Below are 20,953 nucleotides of genomic sequence, written 5' to 3' on the forward strand. Positions count from 1 at the left end.
ACAGCCTCTTCTAATAATTTTTTAAAATTTAAATTGATTATCAAAAGTTGTTTGTTATTCACTTTTGTTTTACAGTCTCTACTTTCCCTTGTTTTATTCTCTGAAAATACTGCCACCTCAGGAAAGCATTTATCCTCATGATCAGAATTATTTTATTTTTTTCTTTCCTTTTCCAATTGAATAGGACTACTTAACATCTTCCTTGGCAATTATGGCATATTCTACTACCAAACTTAGTGTTTTATAACAAGATATATTGTACCACTCATATTATTTCCCATAGTTCTCTAATTTGTATTTTTCATTCAGAACATGGAGGAGAGATAATAAAGATTTAATAAGGAATCAAGTCTAAAATCAATTGTGTCTGCTCTATAATAAAGACTGTATCTGTTCTAATTTCCTTGAAGACATCAGAAATGCTATATTTCACATTTTTATGGTTTTATTATAACTTCTTGGTTGAAACAGCTTTAAGTGTGTGGCAATATGTACTAAATAACTATTATTGTAAGCAAAATATGTTAATTTCTTTCTTTTCCCCGCCCTCAACAGGTTTTATTACATAGCGGATAGGGTTCAACCCTTCTCGGCTGCTGCCTTCTTCATGGCTGCAAGGACATTGCTCAGCTCCTTTCTCTTCCTCTTGGCACAAATGTATGTCCCCACCCTTTTCTTGATCAACTTCAGGGCCCTCATGTCCTTAAGAGACCTTGAATAATGCATAGTGCTTTGCTCAGAGAGGGCAGAGCCACACACTTCTTGGATCATGTCCTGTAAAAACTGGACGTACTTGGTGAAGCACCCACAGCAGCGGCTATGCCTCAGCTTTCTCACATTCTTGGTCACCTTGTGGCCCTTATTGAGGCGCTGGGCCATGGGGTCGTTCTGAGCCATGGCTGCTACTGCTCAATGGCTGCTGGGGGGAAGGGAAACAAGCAAAAAATATTCTTAAGCCTTAGGCTCAGTGGATAGAGCAGGGGTGTCGAACTCAATCAGAGAAGGGGCCAAAATCTAAAATCCAGCCTAAATCGCGGGCCGAATGGTTTACTGAACAGTCATAAACTGACAATGTTAACCAGAAATGTGAATTTAAAATGAGTGGAACAATCTTTTCCTTAACAGTGCTGTTAACCAACTCACATGCTATCAAGCAAAACAGTAATATTGGTATCAAGCAAAACAGTAATATTGGAATGTACCTAAAATGCTCATTGTTTTGTTTTCTGGCTAGATGTCTGACACCGTTTTCCCGGATCAATGAGTCAATGTTCGGTTTTATTTCTTGGGCTGTAGCAACCGGCAAAACAGCATGGAGGTTGTCATCGGTAATGCGTGATCTGTGCTTGTTTTTGTTCAGATTCATTATTGAAAACATCTGTTCACAAAGATAGGTGCTCCCGAACATGGATAGAATACGGGCAGCATGAAGTCGGAGCTCTGGCATTGAGTCAGGGGGCAGTAGAGGGTAGAAGTCCTCAATTTCAACATCTTGAAACCTTGATTTCAGGCCACTGTCAGACTGAAGCTCGATTATCTCCATCTGAAGGTGATGGGGCACATTGTTGACATCAACTGTAAGAGGATTGGCAAAGATGTCAAAGCCTGAGTGCTGTGTTCTAAAGTCAGAGAAGTGCCGCTCAAATTCACTTAGTAAACGGCTAACTTTGGTAGCCAGCCGACTGCAAGGAAAAGTACCAGAAATAGTGGTTGAGATACTCAAACAAACGGGAAAGTGGGCAAGATTGTCCTGTTCCAGTTGGGACTTCCATAGTTGAAGTTTACGCTGGAATGCTGTGATCATGTCAGACATCTTCGTGATGACTTGTTTGCGTCCCTGAAGCTTCAGATTCAGTTGGGCGAGATGCTCGCATATGTCACACATCATAGCAAAATCACATAGCCAGGCGGGATCCGACAGTTCAGGGAAGGGCTTTCCTTTACTTTCCATGAAAAGAGCAATTTGTTCTCTGAGCTCAAAAAATCTTTTGAGGACTGCGCTCTTGCTCAGCCATCTTTCTTCTGTGTGGTATGGCACGTCTCCATGCTCTGCACCCACCTCCTGTAAAAACTGCTGGAACTGGCGATGATTCAGGCCACGTGCCCATATAAAGTTAATAGTTTTAATGACTGTGGTCATTATGTCATTCATGTCCAGAACTTTTCCACACATAGCCTCTTGGTGGATAATGCAATGATAAGTAATCAAGGGTGTGTGGCAGTGACTTTTTTGCATTCTTTCCTTCATTAGTCCAACCAAGCCTTTCTTTTCTCCGCACATTGAAGGTGCGCCATCGGTAGTTAGCCCCACCAACTTTTCCGAGGGTAATTTAAAATTATTTATAGATTTCTCCACAGCCTCAAATATATCTCTACCAGTCGTCATCCCATGCATGGCAGCTACATCCAAAAGTTCCTCAGTGACAGAGAGGTCGGTCTTCGTAGCACGTATAAAGATGGACAGCTGCGCTGTATCAGTGTTGTCTGTGCTTTCATCGATAGCAAGTGAAAAAGCGAGATAACTGCATGCCTGTTCGGCCAGCTGTGATGATAGATTTCCTGAGAGTTCTTGAACTCTATCTGCAATGGTGTTTCTTGACAAACTGACATTTTGAAAACTCTGTATCTGGTCTGGGCATACTTGCTCACACACTTTTAGCATGCATTGCTTCAAAAAGGCACCCTCTGAAAAACACCTTAAAGTACGGGCAATTTCTTCAGCCACTATAAAGCTTGCTTTCACTGCAGCATCATTTTTCGCTGTAGCCTTTGTAAACATTTGCTGCTGTGATTGTAGTTTGCCTTTTAGTTCTTTAACAATTTTATGCTTTTCTTCCAAAGTATATTTGCCATACTTAACATTATGTTTGGTGTAAAAATGACGACGTATATTGTACTCTTTAATCACCGACACTGTCTCATAACACAATATACACACTGGTTTGCCCTCTCTAAGCCCAAACATGTATTCATTTTCCCATTTGTCATTAAATTGTCTGCCTTCACCATCAACTTTTCTTTTCCTGGACATTTTGGGATCAATATTGGCAGTAAAAGATGTAGTTTATTGGAAATCTGCGTTAGAAGGAAAAAGTTGAAAACTGCATAGGGATAGCTTGATTTGGCAGATGGAGTGGAGAAAAAAAAAGTCAGTCAATAAATGCCTGGCTGGGTACAGATAGCAGATTCTGTTGCGATTTTTATGCCTGCACTTTATGCCAGGAACTGGCAGCTTCTGCTGTGTATTTTTTATGCCCGCACACTCACTCTCTCCTCTGCTCTGCCACCCGCACAACCACATCGGATGCCGGACTATAGGTCACGCCTCCTGAATCTCGCGTGACTTGTTATCTATGCGCATGCGTAATAGATAGCAAGTACAGCGGCCAGCGAGGCGGCCGGCGAGATCACAAGCCTCCTATGTCACCGCGCGTCATTGTGATGGAACGCAGCGGAGTGCAGTGATGACAGCGCGGTGCGGGCCACATTGCAAGGCCTGGCGGGCCGGATTTGGCCCGCGGGCCTTGTGTTTGACATGTGTAGGATAGAGTGTCAGCCTGTGGACTGAAGAGTCCCAGGTTCGATTCTGGTCAAGGGCATGTACCTTAGTTGCGGGCACATCCCAGTAGGGGGTATGCAGGAGACAGCTGATCGATATTTCTCTCTCATTGATGTTTCTAACTCTCTATCCCTCTCCCTTGCTCTCTGTAAAAAAATCAATAAAAACATATATTTAAAAATATTCATAATATACTATCAGATGAATTGTCATTAAATATCTGTATGAAACCAGAGACTTACCAAGATGATAATTTGTCTTATTTTTATGCTTCTTCATTTAATGTTTCCTTTGCCAAAACTAACCTCTTGTTTATTTTTGTGACATTTTTACAGAGGCAGATACTTTGGAGATTTTACTTCTCCAGAAATATTGGTTTTTATAAACTCTTAGAACAGGTGTTGTGTCTACTGGCTTATGACTGGACAAGTTATATGAATTTATAATCTCATCAGTATTATAATACCAATTGTTCAAGATTTGTGCATTTTTGTATTCTATATGTTCAGTTGTCTGGTCTTACTCAGAAACTAGATTACCTATTACTTTATTCCTAAAGTCATCTTGTGTGGGAATTATACAGTTGTGAATTTTCATAGAAATTATTTGTGACTAATGATTGCCTTTTGCTCCCATCACTGCCATTGGTGCCCCAAACATGTCTCATGATGGCTGTGATGGTCCATACTGAAGAATTGTGTGATTAACCATCATTGAGACAAACACAGTCATTTTTGCCTGTTTCACATTTTTTAATTGGACTCTATGAATGAATTACTAACCACATGTGGATTACTAAATCTACTGTGACACAGCTATGCTCTTGACCCTTTCACACAATATTTTCTTAGCAAGTTGTGGGACTAAGCTATCAGGACACAATTTAAAAGAGTAATAGTTGCAAGGGTAGTCATTATAGTACCATAAACTATTTAATATCTTTATATGCTACAGTCACAGACAATATTTTAATTGTCTTAATTAATCCAGTGCCATTTCCATCTTGTTCAAAGGAGAAAATAGCTCTATTGGGAATTCTTTTGACTGTTCACCTGCCACCGGCTGTTAGCAGATTAGAACAAACATTGGGAAGTGGTATGCCATCTAAGTGAACAATAGCACTTTTTTTTTTTTACCTTTCTAACGTCAAGGGTATTTGAAGGTTGAATTTTGAAGAGTGTTTTATGAACATAAAAATAGACATATACTTGACTGGAAGAAGGATCTTCCAACCACACAACTACGAATCAGATAGAAAGCCTAATGTGACAGACCAGTTCGCTTTGTGTCTGCTTTCTCAGTGTCCGGAGGGCCTCCCCACACAGAGACATTTCCCATTCAGAGAGGACTTGTTATAGAAATGCCCATTGGAATTGTGAACAGTGACAATCAATTTTATCCTACTAACTGACATAGAAGAAAATCCACAAAAGGGAAGTGATGAAAGAGGCGTTTTTTTCTTTCCACAATTTTATATTCCATATAGTACAGAAAGATGCAGATTTTTTGATGCTGTTCCTGCTTTGATAAATAACAACCTAATAGTAGTTAAATCATTTTATAGGTGATTCTCTGGAATTTTTCATGCCCCCATTACATAATAGGGATTTGCAGAAATCATGCAACTGGCCTTTATTTTCCCTTTCTATTAAATGGGAAGAATAATGGGTGCCTCTCTCTTATATAACAAGATGTTCTATACATGTTTAAGAAATGAACCCTTAATATCCATAAGTAGTCCTAACTGGTTTGGCTCAGTGGCTAGAGGATCTGCCTGTGGACTGAAGGGTCCCAGGTTCAATTCCGGTCAAGGGCATGTACCTTGGTTGCGGGCACATCCCCAGTGGGGGTTGTACAAGAGGCAGCTGGTCAATGTTTCTCTCTTAACGATGTTTCTAACTCTCTATCCCTTCCTTCCTCTCTGTAAAAAATCAATAAAATATATATATTTTAAAAGATCCATAAGTATCTTATTATTCTTGACATCCATAAGACTAGGTGAAAGAAAATGCTTCCCCCTTCCCATTTAGTTCTTATTGTAGAAAGCAATGATATATATTTTTTAAGTTGACATACCATCAAAACTGGCAGGAGACACTCAAAAGAGTGGTCTTGTGAGGATTAGTATTACGAGTAAACAGTAAATGGATAATTAAGTTTGGGTTGTCAAAGGGTTATGTGGGAGATAAAAGTGCTAATTTTAGAGGCTGTGGCTCATTCCACATGCCTCCAGAAAAAGGAAGCTGCATTTGGGTTTAGTTGTTACAGAAGGAATTATTTTTAACAGTTGTGTCATGCCTCATTGTATAGTTCATTAAAAAAGAGCTCAAGCTGAAAGTGGGTGAAGCCTGCGGAATAAAATCTCCATATGAATAAGCAGCCATACAGACAGGGAAACCAGGGCTTTCCATGCCCAGCGCCCTGTCTTCCTGCCGTGGAGAATTTTCCAGGGTCCAGGGGAGGAGATGTGGCCAAGCTTGAGCTGGACGCAGGTGCAGCCGCTCCTCCACAGAGAAGGAACAACGTCCGGAGTTCGCCAACCCTGGTTTGGGGTCCCCCGCGGAGACTGCCAGTCGTTTGCAGGCTTTTGTCTATTCTTTGTGTACTGCTCAACTCAGCTTGAGCCAAAAGAATCAGCTGCTAACGCCGGAGCCTACCTTTCTGCAGAGAGAGTAACGTTTGATGTGTCTGGACATTTTTGTAACTCGCCACTCCTACCCCGAGCTCCTGCTGCCTCAGCAGCACTTCTCACATGAAAGTACAAGCCTCAAAAAAAGGGTAGCTTCCACGCACTATTCCTCCCATCGAGGGGGCAAGCAGCCAGTCTTTTCTGACAGCTGGCTGTCCATCTGGTGTTTGATGTGGGGCAGAAAAGCACGGTGGGGTAATAAGGGAGACGGATGTTTCTCTAGGTGACAACCCGGAGTTCCTGAGAGCAGGCTCCCCCTGGCTCCCTGCCCTTCTGCCCTGCGGGCTTCCTCTTCCCACAGCATGGCAGAGCGGTCTCAGGGTAGTGCAGCTAAGCTCTCTCTATGGACTTACCTGGCTTTTTATTGATTTGCAATTTCTTGATCACAACAAACGTTTCAGTCACTTTGTTATGCTGTTGTTAGGCTGTTATGCTGAATGCCTTGGAAATGTTTTATGTGTGTGGTTTTTTTGTTTGTTTGTTTGTTTGTTTGTTTTTATAACAACTCCCAATCTTTTTCTATTTTTATTTGTGCCTGAAATTCTCCTTTATTTTTATTCATTTGTGAACATTTCCTAGCCTCTCTGTTCCGGGAAACGAGGAGGAATGTGTATGCTAGACAAAAAAGTGGTCACCTGGCAAACTGTTGGGCCAAAGATAGTATTTTAAAACTTTGATAACCTTCAGTTTGTTATGTTTGAAATTTATAAATAGTTCAAATATCAGCATAGCATTGGTATATTATACAAGTCCAGTTTAAGAACTGTTGAGACAGAAATCTTCTCAAACAACTACATTAAAAAAAAAAATTGTTCTTGGTGTCTACAAACGTATTTTGCCCTTTTGACAAGTAATAAAATGTGAATAAACATGAATTATTCAACGGTTAGAATTGTCTGAATTCTCTGATTACTGTGAAAATGACTACTTTTAAAGCAACGTGAATACCAAACTTACAAAAAAATCAATCATGTATACACTTTAAACATAAAAAATATCTTAAATTTCATTTTCAGTCTTAGCCTGTGATCTGGAGATAAGTATTACTTAGAATTGATGAAAGAGAAGCACCCAAAGGCTGTAGCTTGAAAAGGAACAGCTCCTCTGAGTGTGATTATTGGGAAATTTATTACAGGAGGAAGGGGAGGGGCAGCGCAGGAGCAGCCATTGTCTTTGGGATGGATGAGCATTTTGCTGCAAAGATGTCACCAGTCTTCTTTCTCTGTTTCTTTCTATTCCTCCTCACATTCTCTGCCCATTGGCAGTGAGAGCACAGCCATCATTATTAGCCATGGCCTGGCATCTAGTCTCAGAAATCCTTTCGTTCATGAGACAGGAGAAAGCAGTCCAGAAATGGCCAAACTCAGCCAGGTCCATCTCTTCCCCACCTCCTCTAGTGAAAACCCAATGTTTTTATCCTTTCCCAGTAGACAGAAGGAAACAATGGATTGGATATTCTTGCTGCTTGGGAGGCCAAATCGGCTGGATGTTGGGGGATAGCTAAAATGAAAACCTGCTGTGTTTGCTATCAACATGGGAAAATGACTGACAAAATTTAAGGTTTCCAGTAAGTGAATTGAGGATACTTCTTGGGTGTCAGGACGTGCTGCTTGCTTTATTTAAAATGAAAAAAAGAAAAAATCTTGTTTTAGGAAGCACAGTTTTAAGAGGCCTAATGAGGCATTATAATATGTAAGTAAGTAGTTTGAAAGGTAAATCGAGGAAAAGCATGCAGTGATTCCTGTTCCCTGTGCTCTGGTCAGAAAGCCTGTGTTGTCTGCATCTACTAAGCAGTTCACTAGTTTGCCCCATCATCCAATAAAAGCTGAAAGATAAAGAAGCAAAAACAAAACAAGACAAAACAATGACCAAGAAAGCAGAAAACTTACCACCACCAGAGATGTTTTTCTCACATTTTGAATTCTCTCCTTAAACTGCCTTGGTCTTTTATTTACTTTTCCAAATCCTCAGGTAATTGCTTTTAATCCTTTGTCCAGAGTTTTTATTTCTATTCAGTGGGAGAGATCAAGTTAAACATAGAGTGTGATTATATGTATATGTAAAAACATATGATTACATATAATACTTTTTTTTTTTTAAAAAGACCAGAAGGTCAAAATTATTATCTTGGCTCTTTTGGACTGGTGAGATTATGTGTTTTCCCTCTGTTTTCTATTTTCTAAATGTTTCATAGCACACCTTCCTCAACCCTTCAGGTTTAATCATTTTCTTCTGAATCTTTGGTTAGCTGAGTCTTTTCTAAAGGATTATGTTGTTTACAACCATTAAAAACCATTAAACTCTGTACCAGCTAGATTGCTTTCAGCTGCAAGAAGCAGAAATTACCAACTCTGTGGCTTAAATAATAATGAAATATATTTCCTCACATAATGAAAAATCCACAGGAAGGTAGCTGCAGGGCTGGTTGACTCTGCAGCTCTATCTTATCACCTGCCATCCTGATGCTCGGCTGTGGCCTCCGGCTGGTTTCCTTCGTGGTTGCACAATGGCTGCAGCAGCGCCAGGAATCTCTTCTAGACATAACATAGAGAGCTTAAAATGAGCCACCTCTTTCTTTGAATTAGTGTTTGGTTTGCTGTAAATGACAGAAACTCAAAATAAGAGTAGCTTCAGTGTGGTACATTTTTTATTCTTCCATACATGTTCTTCACTCCCAAGGTCATTCATGATCTCATGTGGTTATTTCACCTCCAGCTATCACATCCACATTCCACAGAGCAGAACAAATAAAAGGAGAAAGAGAAGGTAAAGGGCACTTGTCAGTTATCTAATGAGGAAGACTCCCGGGAGTTGATATACTGCATGTCTGCTTTTCTCCTATTGGTCAGAAGTTATCAGGCCTAAATGGGCTACAAAAGAGGCTGAGAAATGTATTCTTTATTCTGGATTATCCACGTACACAGGTGAACTTTCTACTACTATGGACTAAGTGGAACATAGTGGGGAGCAACAAGCAGTCACTGCCACATGCTTGTTCCTCTCAATAAACGTTCTCAGAAGCCATCAATAGATGTTCCTTTTTGTTTTATTGGCCAGAAGAGTATTGCATGCTCATGCCTGAGCCAAAATCCTGCCAAAGGAATGGTAGCCCCATAATTAGCTTATGTCAGTCAAGATTTGCCGTCTAGGCTTGGGGTTAGGTCCATCCTTCTAGGCAAAAGGCAGATGGCAAATAGATACCTGAGCAAAGTCAGAATTCTTAGGAAGGAGAACAGGGTGTAGGAAAAGAAGGGCCCAGAGTGGAATTGGTAGGTATACTCTCTGTATGGAGTACAATAGTGTCCATGTTCCTGATTTCATTTTAGGTGCTATTGAAACGTTTATCTGTTACAACTCCTGTCACTGTCCCCATTTCTTCACAGCTGCGTATGTTGAGGATGAGAGAAAGGAGTGGAACAAAGGCCAATAAAATTCAGTTATGCTAGTGGCTCCCTCAATATGTATACGCTCTTTCTACCTGAGAGTGCCTTTTAATTAAGTTCTGAATGTTGAAGTTATATTTATTCAGAAATACAGATCAGCATTTCTGGGGGGAAAAAATGTGTTCCTATCTTTAGTCGACTAGGAGTATCCCTAAAGAGAATAAAACAGAGCAAATAAATTGGCATTTAAAATTTAGGACATTTTGTTAGTCACATCCACTCTCAATCATTTTTGGGGGGGAAAGAGGCCAACATATAAAAAAGGATGAAAAAAATTAGATGGAAGAAAATGATGATGAATGAAATAGGCGAAAGAGAAACACACAGGGCATGTATATGAGAGGGAAGGAAGAAGCTGTGTGATTTTTTTTTTCATGTTGTGTTGCTATGGTAATGAAGCAAAATTAGGCTGATATTACTCTGGTTTTTTTTTTTTTTTTTTTTTTTTTGAATGAGGGTCCAAATATGTGCAAGCAATTATAAATATAAATGCCAGAAAGATGATGCATTCCATCTGTACAACCCTTATATTCTCTTCTTGTAGTCAAACTACCAAAAGAAAATCAGGTTATTGAAAAATTAAATCAGATAAGATTTAAATGTGCATGCAGCCTGGTCATTCAGGTAGATCCCTCTCTTTCCTGGACAGCTCAGACAGTCAATTTCCAGTTTTGCTACCATATAATTTATGCTATATAGTTTACTTTCTAAACACACTTTCCAGATTACTTTGATCGGAATTATGGTTGCTTTAAGTCACAGGTGTTTACAAAGTCTTGGTAAACATACTTCCTCAGATGGTTGTTTGTGTTCACTACATGCAGATATCACTAGTTTAACTCTAGGAGATACTGAACAACCGTATTCTTCATTATCACCGTATTCATCAATGATCTCTGTTGGATTGAGCATTTTAGCAGGGAGAATTAAAAGGGTTCAGTCTATTTACTAAAATACAAAATAGAAATTTAACTTGAAATTATTATTTGCTGGATAAATATTTGTTGAATACATACTTACTGGGGGAAAAAAAGTGTAGTAAATCATCAAATCCAAGAACTATAGATTTCCTTAATAGTATGGAAGAGCATTTTAAGATTGTGGTAACCTTCACTGACATCTCCTGAATTTTTTAAGGGGATAGAAGAGGTTTAGGCTCAAGAACCTAAACCTTGGGCCACTGTAAAACTACTTGCTTTGGGACTGTACAGAGGTGGTTGTGGGCAAGTCAGCTGAGCATCACCTGAACTGAGACATTCCAGGAAGTTGTGAATATTCAGGTCTCAGTCCAAGGAATCACTCAGGAGGGCCATGGTCCACCCTAGGCCTGGTCAGTATCATCTGTAAGTTTCTCATGATCCTGTACAGACCCACAATCAGACCAAATATGTGACCTTTGTGGTCCAGACTGGATAGGGAAGGAAGTAAAATTGGGAGGAGGCTGCTACAATGCAGAAACGAGCAAGGGACTGGAGACTGGAGTTGTGGATGAAGGTGAAGATTAGGTGAAGTGTGTGTATGAGATTGAGAGTGCTGGAGATAAATGTGGGGTGAGAGAAGGCTGTGATGGGAGTTTCTGAGGTGGAGGAATTCCAGAAGGATACATTTTCAGGATGCATTCATGAGAATGAATTCTTGTTCAGAAGGTAATGGTGAAGGGGTGCTAAGGGTGACTTTGCATAGCACTGTTACATCCCTCGGGACATAATCCTTCCATGAAATGATCCTAGAGGGGCTGCCAATCAATCTAGTCCACCTTCTTGGCCACAGAGTTGGGCATAGCATCCAAGCAATAAGAATTCTTCCACAGGATTTTTCAGTACTTCGTTAGGCAAATGGGTGGCAGAGAGAAGAAGGGTGTTCCTCTCGTGGGCACAGAACAGTGAGGATGTGGTCCTGGGACATTGCTTCTGTTCGCTCCCAAATCTGTGTCTCGGCCTCTAATCTCTCCTTTAGCTTCTAGAATCCCTTTAGACAGTTCCATCTGAATGTCTCCTTAAACCACAGCCCAGACAGAATTCTTTTTTACCAACCCAAGTCTATCTTCATCAGCCATCTACACTAGAACATCATACTTAACATCTCCCTCTTCCTTACCCTGAAACCCAATCAATCACTAAAACCCTGATTCGACTTTATGAATACTTACAAATTACTTCCCTTCTCTCTATTTCTACTGCTATGGCCTTGGAACAGATCCTTATCACAAGCTCTTAGCTGGTCTTGCCACCAGTCTTAAAAATCTCCAATCTGTTTCTTCCTGTTCCCACCCGCCCTCACCCTGAGTAGAATGAGCTTTTTCCTTCAGCACTTCAGGACTTGCAGTCTTTTCTCTGGACACAGCCCTGCTTTCCAGCCACGCTGAACAGCTCATGGTTGCCTGAACCAAACATGTGTTTTTCCCTGCTCTAGGCTTTAGCTCAAAAGCTGCTTACTTTGCTTCAAATACACTTTTCTTCTTTTTTTCTTGGAGAGCTAACTCCTGTTTATGTTTTAAGATGGGACTTGAGTGCTGCCCCTCCGGGCACCCTTTGGTGACGTTTTCACCATTGCCTCCCTGGTTGAGATCCTCCTGACATGCTCTCACAGCACTGTGGCAGATGTTAGGTGAGGACTCGCTGCCCTATGTTGTGAAAACAACTCTGTGTGCCTCTCTTCCCCACTAAGCTGCAACTCTTGGAGGGAAAAGCTTGAGTTTTATTCAAGTCTGTATCCCATTTCTTGGCTGGGAGTCTGCCACATAGTAGACCTTTAATAAATACCTAAGGACAAATAAATAAAGGAATAAGTGAATCCTGGGAAAACGCATTGCTAGCTTTGGTTCTCTGATTCTACGAACCCGTTTTCTTTTTGAGCAATGATGATTCTATGGAGCATCCTAAATCATGTCTTGTCTGAACACTGCATCTTTATTAAAATTTATTTTGCCATCGAACTGGAAAAATAGTCCAATGTCTTCATTTTTACAGATGAAGAAACTAAGGCAGAGAAAGGAGAAACGCACTCAAAGGCTCACAGCTGGGAGGCGCCTGGGCCCCTGTGTCTTGGACCCAGTAGTTGCTTCCCAACAACTAAGCTGCCTGCCTGGAGCAACTGAAATTTCAAGTACTTTTGATCTTGTTTCTTTGAGGAATGTGTTCAGTGCTTCTAGCCTCAGGAAAGGAACACCCCCACCTGCAGATGACTCTCAGTAGATATTTTGCTCCTGTTAAAAGAATTTTAGTACCTATTTCAGGCCAGAGAGTTACATGGAGTTCCTTACAATTTGCCTGCCCCTGACCTCCTCCACACACTTCAGAAGCTCTGAGGAGGGAAACTCAGCTTCTCCTCTTCTCTGTCTGGGGGTCTGAACTTGGCGCTGAGATAGGACTGACTTGGTTGGGTAATGCACCTCCCTGTTAGGTGTTTAGAAAAACCATTCACAAGTAAGTCAAGAATCAGACGCATTTGGTGCTGGAGGTGGTGGGATGGGTGTTCAGAAAGTAAAGTGCAAAGCTGAGAGATGTTTCCATGATCGTTTTGTATAATAATTTAGACTCCTTTTTCAAGCCAAATCTGGTTTTAGTGCTTGTTTCAATTTCCTTCCTTCTTCCATTCTCTGTCTCTGCCCCATCTGCTAAAATTACCTCTCCTGATTTTTCTCCAGCTTAGTCCTCTGATCACTGTACTCACTGCTTGTGGAATTTACACCCATTTAGCAAGTCAGCTCGACTGAGGTTTTCAATATTTGATTCATTTGAATTGCTGGATTCAAAACATTGTTGGGCTTTTTACATTAATTTTTAAATGAAGATGCTTTATAGATGGTTAGTCTGTCAAATTATTGCCTTTTGTAATTCTACGATGTCTCATGTTTCTTCTTGCAAGTGATTGTTTTGGATATTTGCTCTCCCTCCCAAAAAAAGAAAATCGACGGAAAAAGCCATAGCCTGAACACTAAGTGGCAAACCAATGACGAACTTTCCAATTAGCAAGGCTTTTATAGGTTCTACTTTGAACCATAGATTGCATACTGTGTGTGTATGTGTGTACATATATATGTACTCATCCATATGTATTTGTATACGAACGTGTAAGTACAGCCACCATGCATGCTTGTTGGGGTGTCATATCAAAACACCCTCAGAATCATTCTCTACTCATGACAGGAACAACCTGGAGCTCTGAGGAAATTCCTAGGAAGCTTTTTTGTGTCAAGTATTTATCACAGAATTTTAGCTTTTTTAAAAAGAGGGCCCTCTAAATATTTCCTAATGAAACCTTTGAAACAATGTCCTGTCCACTTACAGTTGAGAGATAATAAAAATCCTAGGTAATGAACCCGAGCTTTATGATTACACAAAAGAGAAGAAATGGTTCTGGAACTTGAACCTGAGCTTTATGATTACACAAAAGAGAAGAAATGATTCTGGAACTTGAATTCCACGGCGGCGTTGCCTGCCAGGTGGAGTCTGAGCACCCTCACATGTTCCCATCCCCCTGCCCGTCCTTCCCTGCAGCCTCCGGGAGAGCCTCCCAAGCAGCCGCCAGCTTCCGGTAGGGGTTGCTATTGTGTAATACAAGGCCCATTGTTCTCACTAGAATTTGGTTATCGTTTCAGATCATTTCCAACCTTTGCCCTTTCCCAGGATTTAATCTGTTTAAATTGATATTGGTTATTTGCTCTTGAGTTTACTGTGAATTTAATCTTACGTTACTGTTTAATACATTAAAGTACTATTCTGGTTGCTGCCGCTGCACCGATTAGCATTAATTTCCCCCAGAATGTGTTCAGAATGCAGTGAGTTTGTTTTGGAGAATGTATGATAATTTCATTGCTTTAAAAACAGTAAAATATTTAATTACTTTATTAAAATGCATGAAGTGAACTTTGATGAGATCAGTTCTGAAATCAAACTAAGACTTTCAGAGGAACTAAAACACTGGCTTTAATATACAAACTTTGCCTTTAAAACTTTTATTTTTCTGCTGGTAGAGATGCATTATATTTGCATTTTTGAGCCTGAATAATTCTAATTCCATTTTTATTGTACAAACCCAAGAGGAACATTTACTTTGTTTTCACTGATTAGTTATACAATCATTCTTTTCAGATACTGCATGGACCATGAACCATAATATTATATTCCTTGCTAATGCATTTTGGCAAAAGTATTTACATGAAAACACAATACATAAATGTAATGACTTTCTCAAATGAGTACATTGTTGCCATGAAGCAATCACCTTTATTTTAATACAAGTAAAATTCATTAAAATTTTCTCAATTAGCAAAGCGACTTTTCCAAATGAACTAGTGAAGGAAAAACATTGTCTGTTTTATCCTAACCCAGCTGATTTGCCTTATTACCAGATGCCTATTTGTGGAAGGGAAAAAAAAAGAAAAAAGTGTTTAATTTTAATAAACTTGATGCAATGCTGACTCCCAGAGGATTAGGTATGGTTCTGATATACTTAGTTTCCTTTTGGTTGGTTTCAAAGTAAAAGTTAGATTTGAAAGCAAAATCCTTTGAAGCAAAGATACTACCTTCAAGACTCTCTCATGTTGAAAGGAGGAACTTGGAGACCCAAACGAATAAATCCTTTAAATTGCAAAACTTAATTTTAACAAAAAAATATTTTATTTTTCCCTTTCACTAAAATGCTTAAATCCCATCATAAGTCTAATAACCAGATTCTGGCATTTGACATAGTTAGTTGAGTTGAGCCTTGTATCTATAAGTACAAATGTAGCTTTTAGGGGACAAATACAATCACCTTTGAGTTCACATTTATGTACGGATTTCAGATTAATTTATCTTTACTGTCCCTTTCTAAAGCAATTTTTTTTCTAGTGTTGGTTATTCATTTTATGTGTAGAGTGAAAACATATTCTCCCCATTCCCTTTATATAGGTTTTAAAAATGACACTAGCTATGCACACACTGAATGACTCAGAGTGTGGGATTTAAAATCTGTTAGTTATTCATAATAAAAATGCAAAGACTAAGCAAGAGTGCTAACTATCCTGTATATTTATGGGATTCCTGCTCTTAAAATATTGAATAGCACTGAATCTCATTTTTTGAAGGAATACCCATTTAGCATTCTTCAGATGGATTATAAAATGTTAGTTAAATAACATTGCTAAGGGGAAAAGGTTAAAACTGAAAATTCTAATTTCTAGTTCTGTTTTTCTAGGATAAGGGACAACTAATATAGTCTCTGTCTAGTAGCAAGGTGTTAAAATAAAGTTTACATTAATCCTGAGGTAATATCTTTCTCTTTCCCTGGTATTAAATAACTTTTAAGTTAGGGGAGGAGGGGAAAGTCCTAAAATAATCACAAGGATAAATTAGGGGTATGTGACATTGTCTAATAAAAGGAATCAGGTTCCTTGGGAAAATGGCTGCTTATAGGGCTGAGGCAGAGACTAATTAAGATGAGCCTGGAGCATCCTGTAGTACCTGAGAGTAAGGAAGTGCTCAAAACACAAAAACACAAAAAATTAGGCATGTTAAAGAGAAATAGGAGTCAACCTAAAAGAACTATCAATGGACAAACTTGGAGCACTTCAGGCAACAAAATAAATAAGACAGTCATAGATTATAATCCAAAGTAGAAAATAAATAGCCAGGAATCCACAATTGAACAAACAAATAATATATAAGGGAGAAGAGGTAAATCTTCTCTAAGGAAAAATTCCAAATAATTTATGTAGCTATTCAGCATTCGAAGATTTAAAATCTGTTAGTTATTCTATATAATAAAAGGCTAATATGCAAATCAACCAAACAGCAGAATGACCGGTTGCTATGATGCACACTGACCACCAACGGACAGATGCTCAATGTAGAAGCTGCCCCCTGGTGGTCAGTGCACTCTCAGGCTGGGGAGTGCCATTTAGCCAGAAGCCCTGAGTCGAGCTCACAGCTGGTGAGTGCAGTGGCAGTGGCAGGAGTCTCTCCCACCTCTGTGGCAGTGCTAAGGATGTCCAACTGCCATCAGTCAGACATCCTGCGAGGGCTCCTGAACTGCAAGATGGCACAGGCCAGGCTGATGACCCCGTCCCTTGCAACTGAGTGCAAAAATGTCATGTACCGGGCCTCTAGTTCCTAATAAAAATGCAAAGACTAAGTAAGAACCATATATATTTATGGGAGTCCTGCTCTTAAAATACTTAATAACACTAATCACAACTTAACTCTTCACTCCTTGAGTCAGGGCTGTGCTTAGTGAATTGCTTCTGAGATGTAGCGTGTAGAAAAGCGATGTAGTGGCTTTATCATGGAGAAATGTGGCATCAGCTAGCTCCCCAGGTGGTCAGGGGGACATCACCAATGAGAAGCCATATTGACAGCATGGAGCCCTGATATGGATGTGAAAGAGAATGATATTTCACCTACATGGCCTAGTCTAACCATGATAACAAAATCAGACAAACCCAAATCGAGGCACATTCTACAAAATACCTAATCAATACTTCTCAACATGACCAAAGTCATTAAAAACAAGGAGAACCTAAGAAATTGTCACACACCGGAAGAGGTTAAGGAGACATGATAATTAAATATACTGTGATAGCCTGTAATATGAACCTAGTACAGGAAAAACTTAATGAAGCAGAATAAACTATGGGGTTTACTTAATAGTCAAGTACTGCCAATGACTTGCTGGTTATGACAAATAAATTGCTATAATATAAGATGCTAACAATAGGGGAAATTGAGTGAGGTGTGTAAGGGAACTCTCTATACTATTTTTTGCAAGTTTTCTGTAAGTCCCTGGGGGGTATTGTAAAATAAAAAGGTTTATTAAAAACAAAAGGTATTTATTAGTAAGATTGTATTTCTGTTATGTAGGATCTTGGTAGATCTTGGGGGAGTTGAGGGTGGGGAATTAGGAAAATGTGACTCAAAAACTACTCTTCCTTTGAAAAGCATACATGCCCTAGCTGGTTTGGCTCAGTGGAGAGCGTCGGTCTGTGGACTGAAGGGTCCTGGGGTTTGATTCTGGTCAAGGACACATGCCCAGGTTGTGGACTCGATCCCCAGTAGGGGGTATGCAGAAGGCAGCTGATCAATGATTCTCTCTTATCATTGATGTTTCTATATCTCTTCCTCTCCCTTCCTCTCTGAAATCAATAAAAATATATAAAATAAAATGAAAAAGCATATGTGATTTGTGAAAAATGCTCCCATCCCATACCCATACCCACTCCCATTTCACCCACCAGTATCTTAGTGATTAATGTAAATTAGGATTGAAGAAATTTTTGTTTTATATTAAGCTAATGATTAACATGATGGATGTGTCTGATCATGTGAAATATAGGCTAGAACTGAGATTCTGACTTAACCTAGCCTGACATCTGATTATTTTTATCCTGTGGACTCCCTTTGCCTCTCAAATGTTTAGGATCCTCCGTTTATTGGACTCCCAAGTTTTTTCTTAATTGGCTTCCTCCCTCCACCCCTTTTTGCGTGTGTGATGGAGGAAGGACCTCCTCCAAAAGTTACATAAAAAAGCGTTCAGAGGAAGCAAGTCTGTGGGATGCTGAATCTCTAAAAATGTTTCACGTGATATTTTGACCGAGCCTAGAATTACAGGATGGAAATTATTTTCCCTCAATTTTATAGGCAATACTCCATTCTCTTCTAGCTTCTTGTGTTCTCCTGAGAAGTCTCATCTGATTCTCAGTCTTGATTGTTTTATACCTAATCTATTTTCTTCCATTGGAAACATTGTGAATCTTTCCATTATTCTCTGAGTTCTGAAAGCTCATATTTATAAGCCTATTATAAGTCCATTTTTATTAATTGTAATGAAACTTTCAATGTGAAAAGTCATGTTTTTCATTTAATTTTCATTTATCATTTTCATGAGTGTTTTTCTTGGTGATTTCTACCTTTCCATTTTTCCTGTCATCCTATTATTCAGGTATTGGATCACCTATATTTCTTTAATGTTCTTAAGATTACTTATATTTTTTATTTGTGTTTTTTAAAAAATCTAATTTCTGGAGAGTTTCTCAATTTCTCTTCTAATTCATATATTGAATTTATAATTTCGATTATTATACCTTTAATTTCCAATGATTTTTTAAAAACATTTCTGAATGTTCCTTTTTAATAGAACCTCCAGTTTCAGTGATGCAATCTTATATCATTTCTCTGAATATTTTAATGATAACTTTTAAAAAGTTTCCATCTCCTTTACAGTCTTTGTTTCCTCTAAGTTGCCACTCATCTATTTTTTTCTTTTGTTCATCTTGTCTTTTGTGTTGGAGATTTTCCTTAGATATCTAAGGATTCTTACCTACTTAATAACAATTAACAGTGGATCACTTGCCTGGATAATATGGTTCAATGGTGGAGCATTGACCCATGAACCAGGAGATCATGGTTCCATTCCCAGTCAGGGCACATGCCCAAGTTGCAGGCTCCATCCTCAGTGTGGGACATGCAGGAGGCAGCTGATCAATGATTTTCTCTCATCATTGATGTTTCTATCCCTCTCTCTTTTCCTCTCTCTGAGATAAAAAAACAAAATAAAATGAAAGAGTGGATCACTTAAAAGCTCAGTGAAAGTTCTTTGTTAGCCTCGGAGGCTTGATAATTATGGCTCTCGCTGTGGAGTGGTTGGGTGGCTGTTTATGAGAATTCCACCTCACATCAGTATCTCTAGGTCATTTATCTTGGTGGGGTCATATTTCAAAAGAAGAAACTTTCCCACTTTTGTGTGGGTGGTAAGAACCTCACTATCTGCTCTCTTGGAGCCAAGTTGGGGAAGAGCACTGGCAGTGGTTTCAATATTTAGTATGTATACATACTTTACTTAATCCTCTTTTCAATATAGTGGCCACACTATTAACTGTTTCTAGAGCCCCCAGTCCAGAGGGCCCCCCCCTTTTTCCCCCCAGCTATCTAAGGGAATCTGGCCCCAGTTGTCTGCCAGGTAGAAGAAGACTTGAATGCTGATTTTTTTGCTTTCCCCACCAGTGTCTCTGATTTATTAGGTAAGATCCTGTTGTCCTGCTTTCCGGCTTCCAACCTTTTATTGCTCTTATTTCCTTTGAGACTTGCGCATCTTTTTGTTTTTTGTGTGTTTTGTAAGGGTGTCAGAGGAAATGTGTAGGTTTAATCTGGCATCTTTAGGTGGAAGTTCAACATGCCTTTATTGAGCACCTGCCTGGACTAGATTGTGCTGCAACAGCAGGGAATACACAGATATTCTGTTAGTAATGTAATTGAATCATTGTCAGGTCTCAGTTATGACCTGAAAATCTAGACTTAACCTTAGGAAGGACTGAGTAAATCAAAATGCTGATTTCCCCATGACCGAGAGCCAAATTAAATGTGGAAAGAATGCTGATGGATGCAATAATTAGGACAGAATGAGCAAGAAAACCTTTATATAAATACTTTGTGTATTCAGATTTCTACATGCTGTAGTATTTTTTCCTTCTTTTTTTTTCTCTCTCTCACTGTTAGACCGGAGGAAATTAATGAAGAATATGGAAAAAATGAATGATTTCCCCACTGCCACCCCTGAGCAATGTCCAAGACAGTTTTAGAAAAATAATTCCCCATGATTCAAATGTATTAAAATGAAAGCCACACAATCAAATGTCCATAGGAGCCACACTGGTAATATATTCAGTCACATCACAGGGAAATAATAGTACATAATACAATAAGAATATATGGCAAGAAGCCTTTGGCCTCAGAGTTGGGGTGACTGTAGGAAGCCAAGAACTGTAAAGAGAATGCCCTGAGGAAGTGAGTCCTTGCTGTAGTGCTTCAGCCTGATGTTGCCTTCTGGAAATGAGTAACCCAAGTTTTCTATGGAAACCAGAAACCTATGTTTTAATATAAAAGATGAAAATGAGAAATTAGAAGATGAAAATTAAAATATTAATATGAAATCATCCAATTTAAAGTTTTATTTATTATTATTTTTTAATCCTCACCTGAGGATATTTTTTCCCCATTAATTTTCAGAAAGAGTAGAAGAGAGAGGGAAAGAAAAAAGAAATATTGATGTGAGAGAAGCACATTAATTGGTTGCCTCTTGCCTGGGCTGGGGAAGAGCCTGCAACCAAGGCACGTGCCCTTGACCAGAATTGAACTTGGGACCCTTCCATCCACAGGCTGATGTCTACCCACTGAGAAATTGGGTAGAGCATCAGCCTGTGCACCCCAATTTAAAGTTCTAAAACAGTATTTAATAGTTTTAAAAATGTTTAAGTACTGTACAAAGAAAAAATATTTGTAACCAAAT

The 20,953-nt window shown here is 39.2% G+C and overlaps 1 protein-coding gene across 1 annotated transcript; it reads right to left on the reverse strand.

Annotated features, from left to right (window-relative positions):
• Positions 1-579: 579 nt before the first annotated feature.
• Positions 580-945, reverse strand: LOC118709362 (60S ribosomal protein L36-like). The gene has a single exon (XM_036421400.2). The coding sequence runs from the start codon at positions 895-897 to the stop codon at positions 580-582; it is 318 nt and encodes a 105-aa protein (XP_036277293.1). The 5' UTR covers positions 898-945.
• Between the last annotated feature and the right edge of the window lie 20,008 nt (positions 946-20,953).

Source organism: Pipistrellus kuhlii, unplaced genomic scaffold (assembly GCF_014108245.1).
Source record: "Pipistrellus kuhlii isolate mPipKuh1 unplaced genomic scaffold, mPipKuh1.p scaffold_m20_p_1, whole genome shotgun sequence".
NCBI lineage: Eukaryota > Metazoa > Chordata > Mammalia > Chiroptera > Vespertilionidae > Pipistrellus > Pipistrellus kuhlii.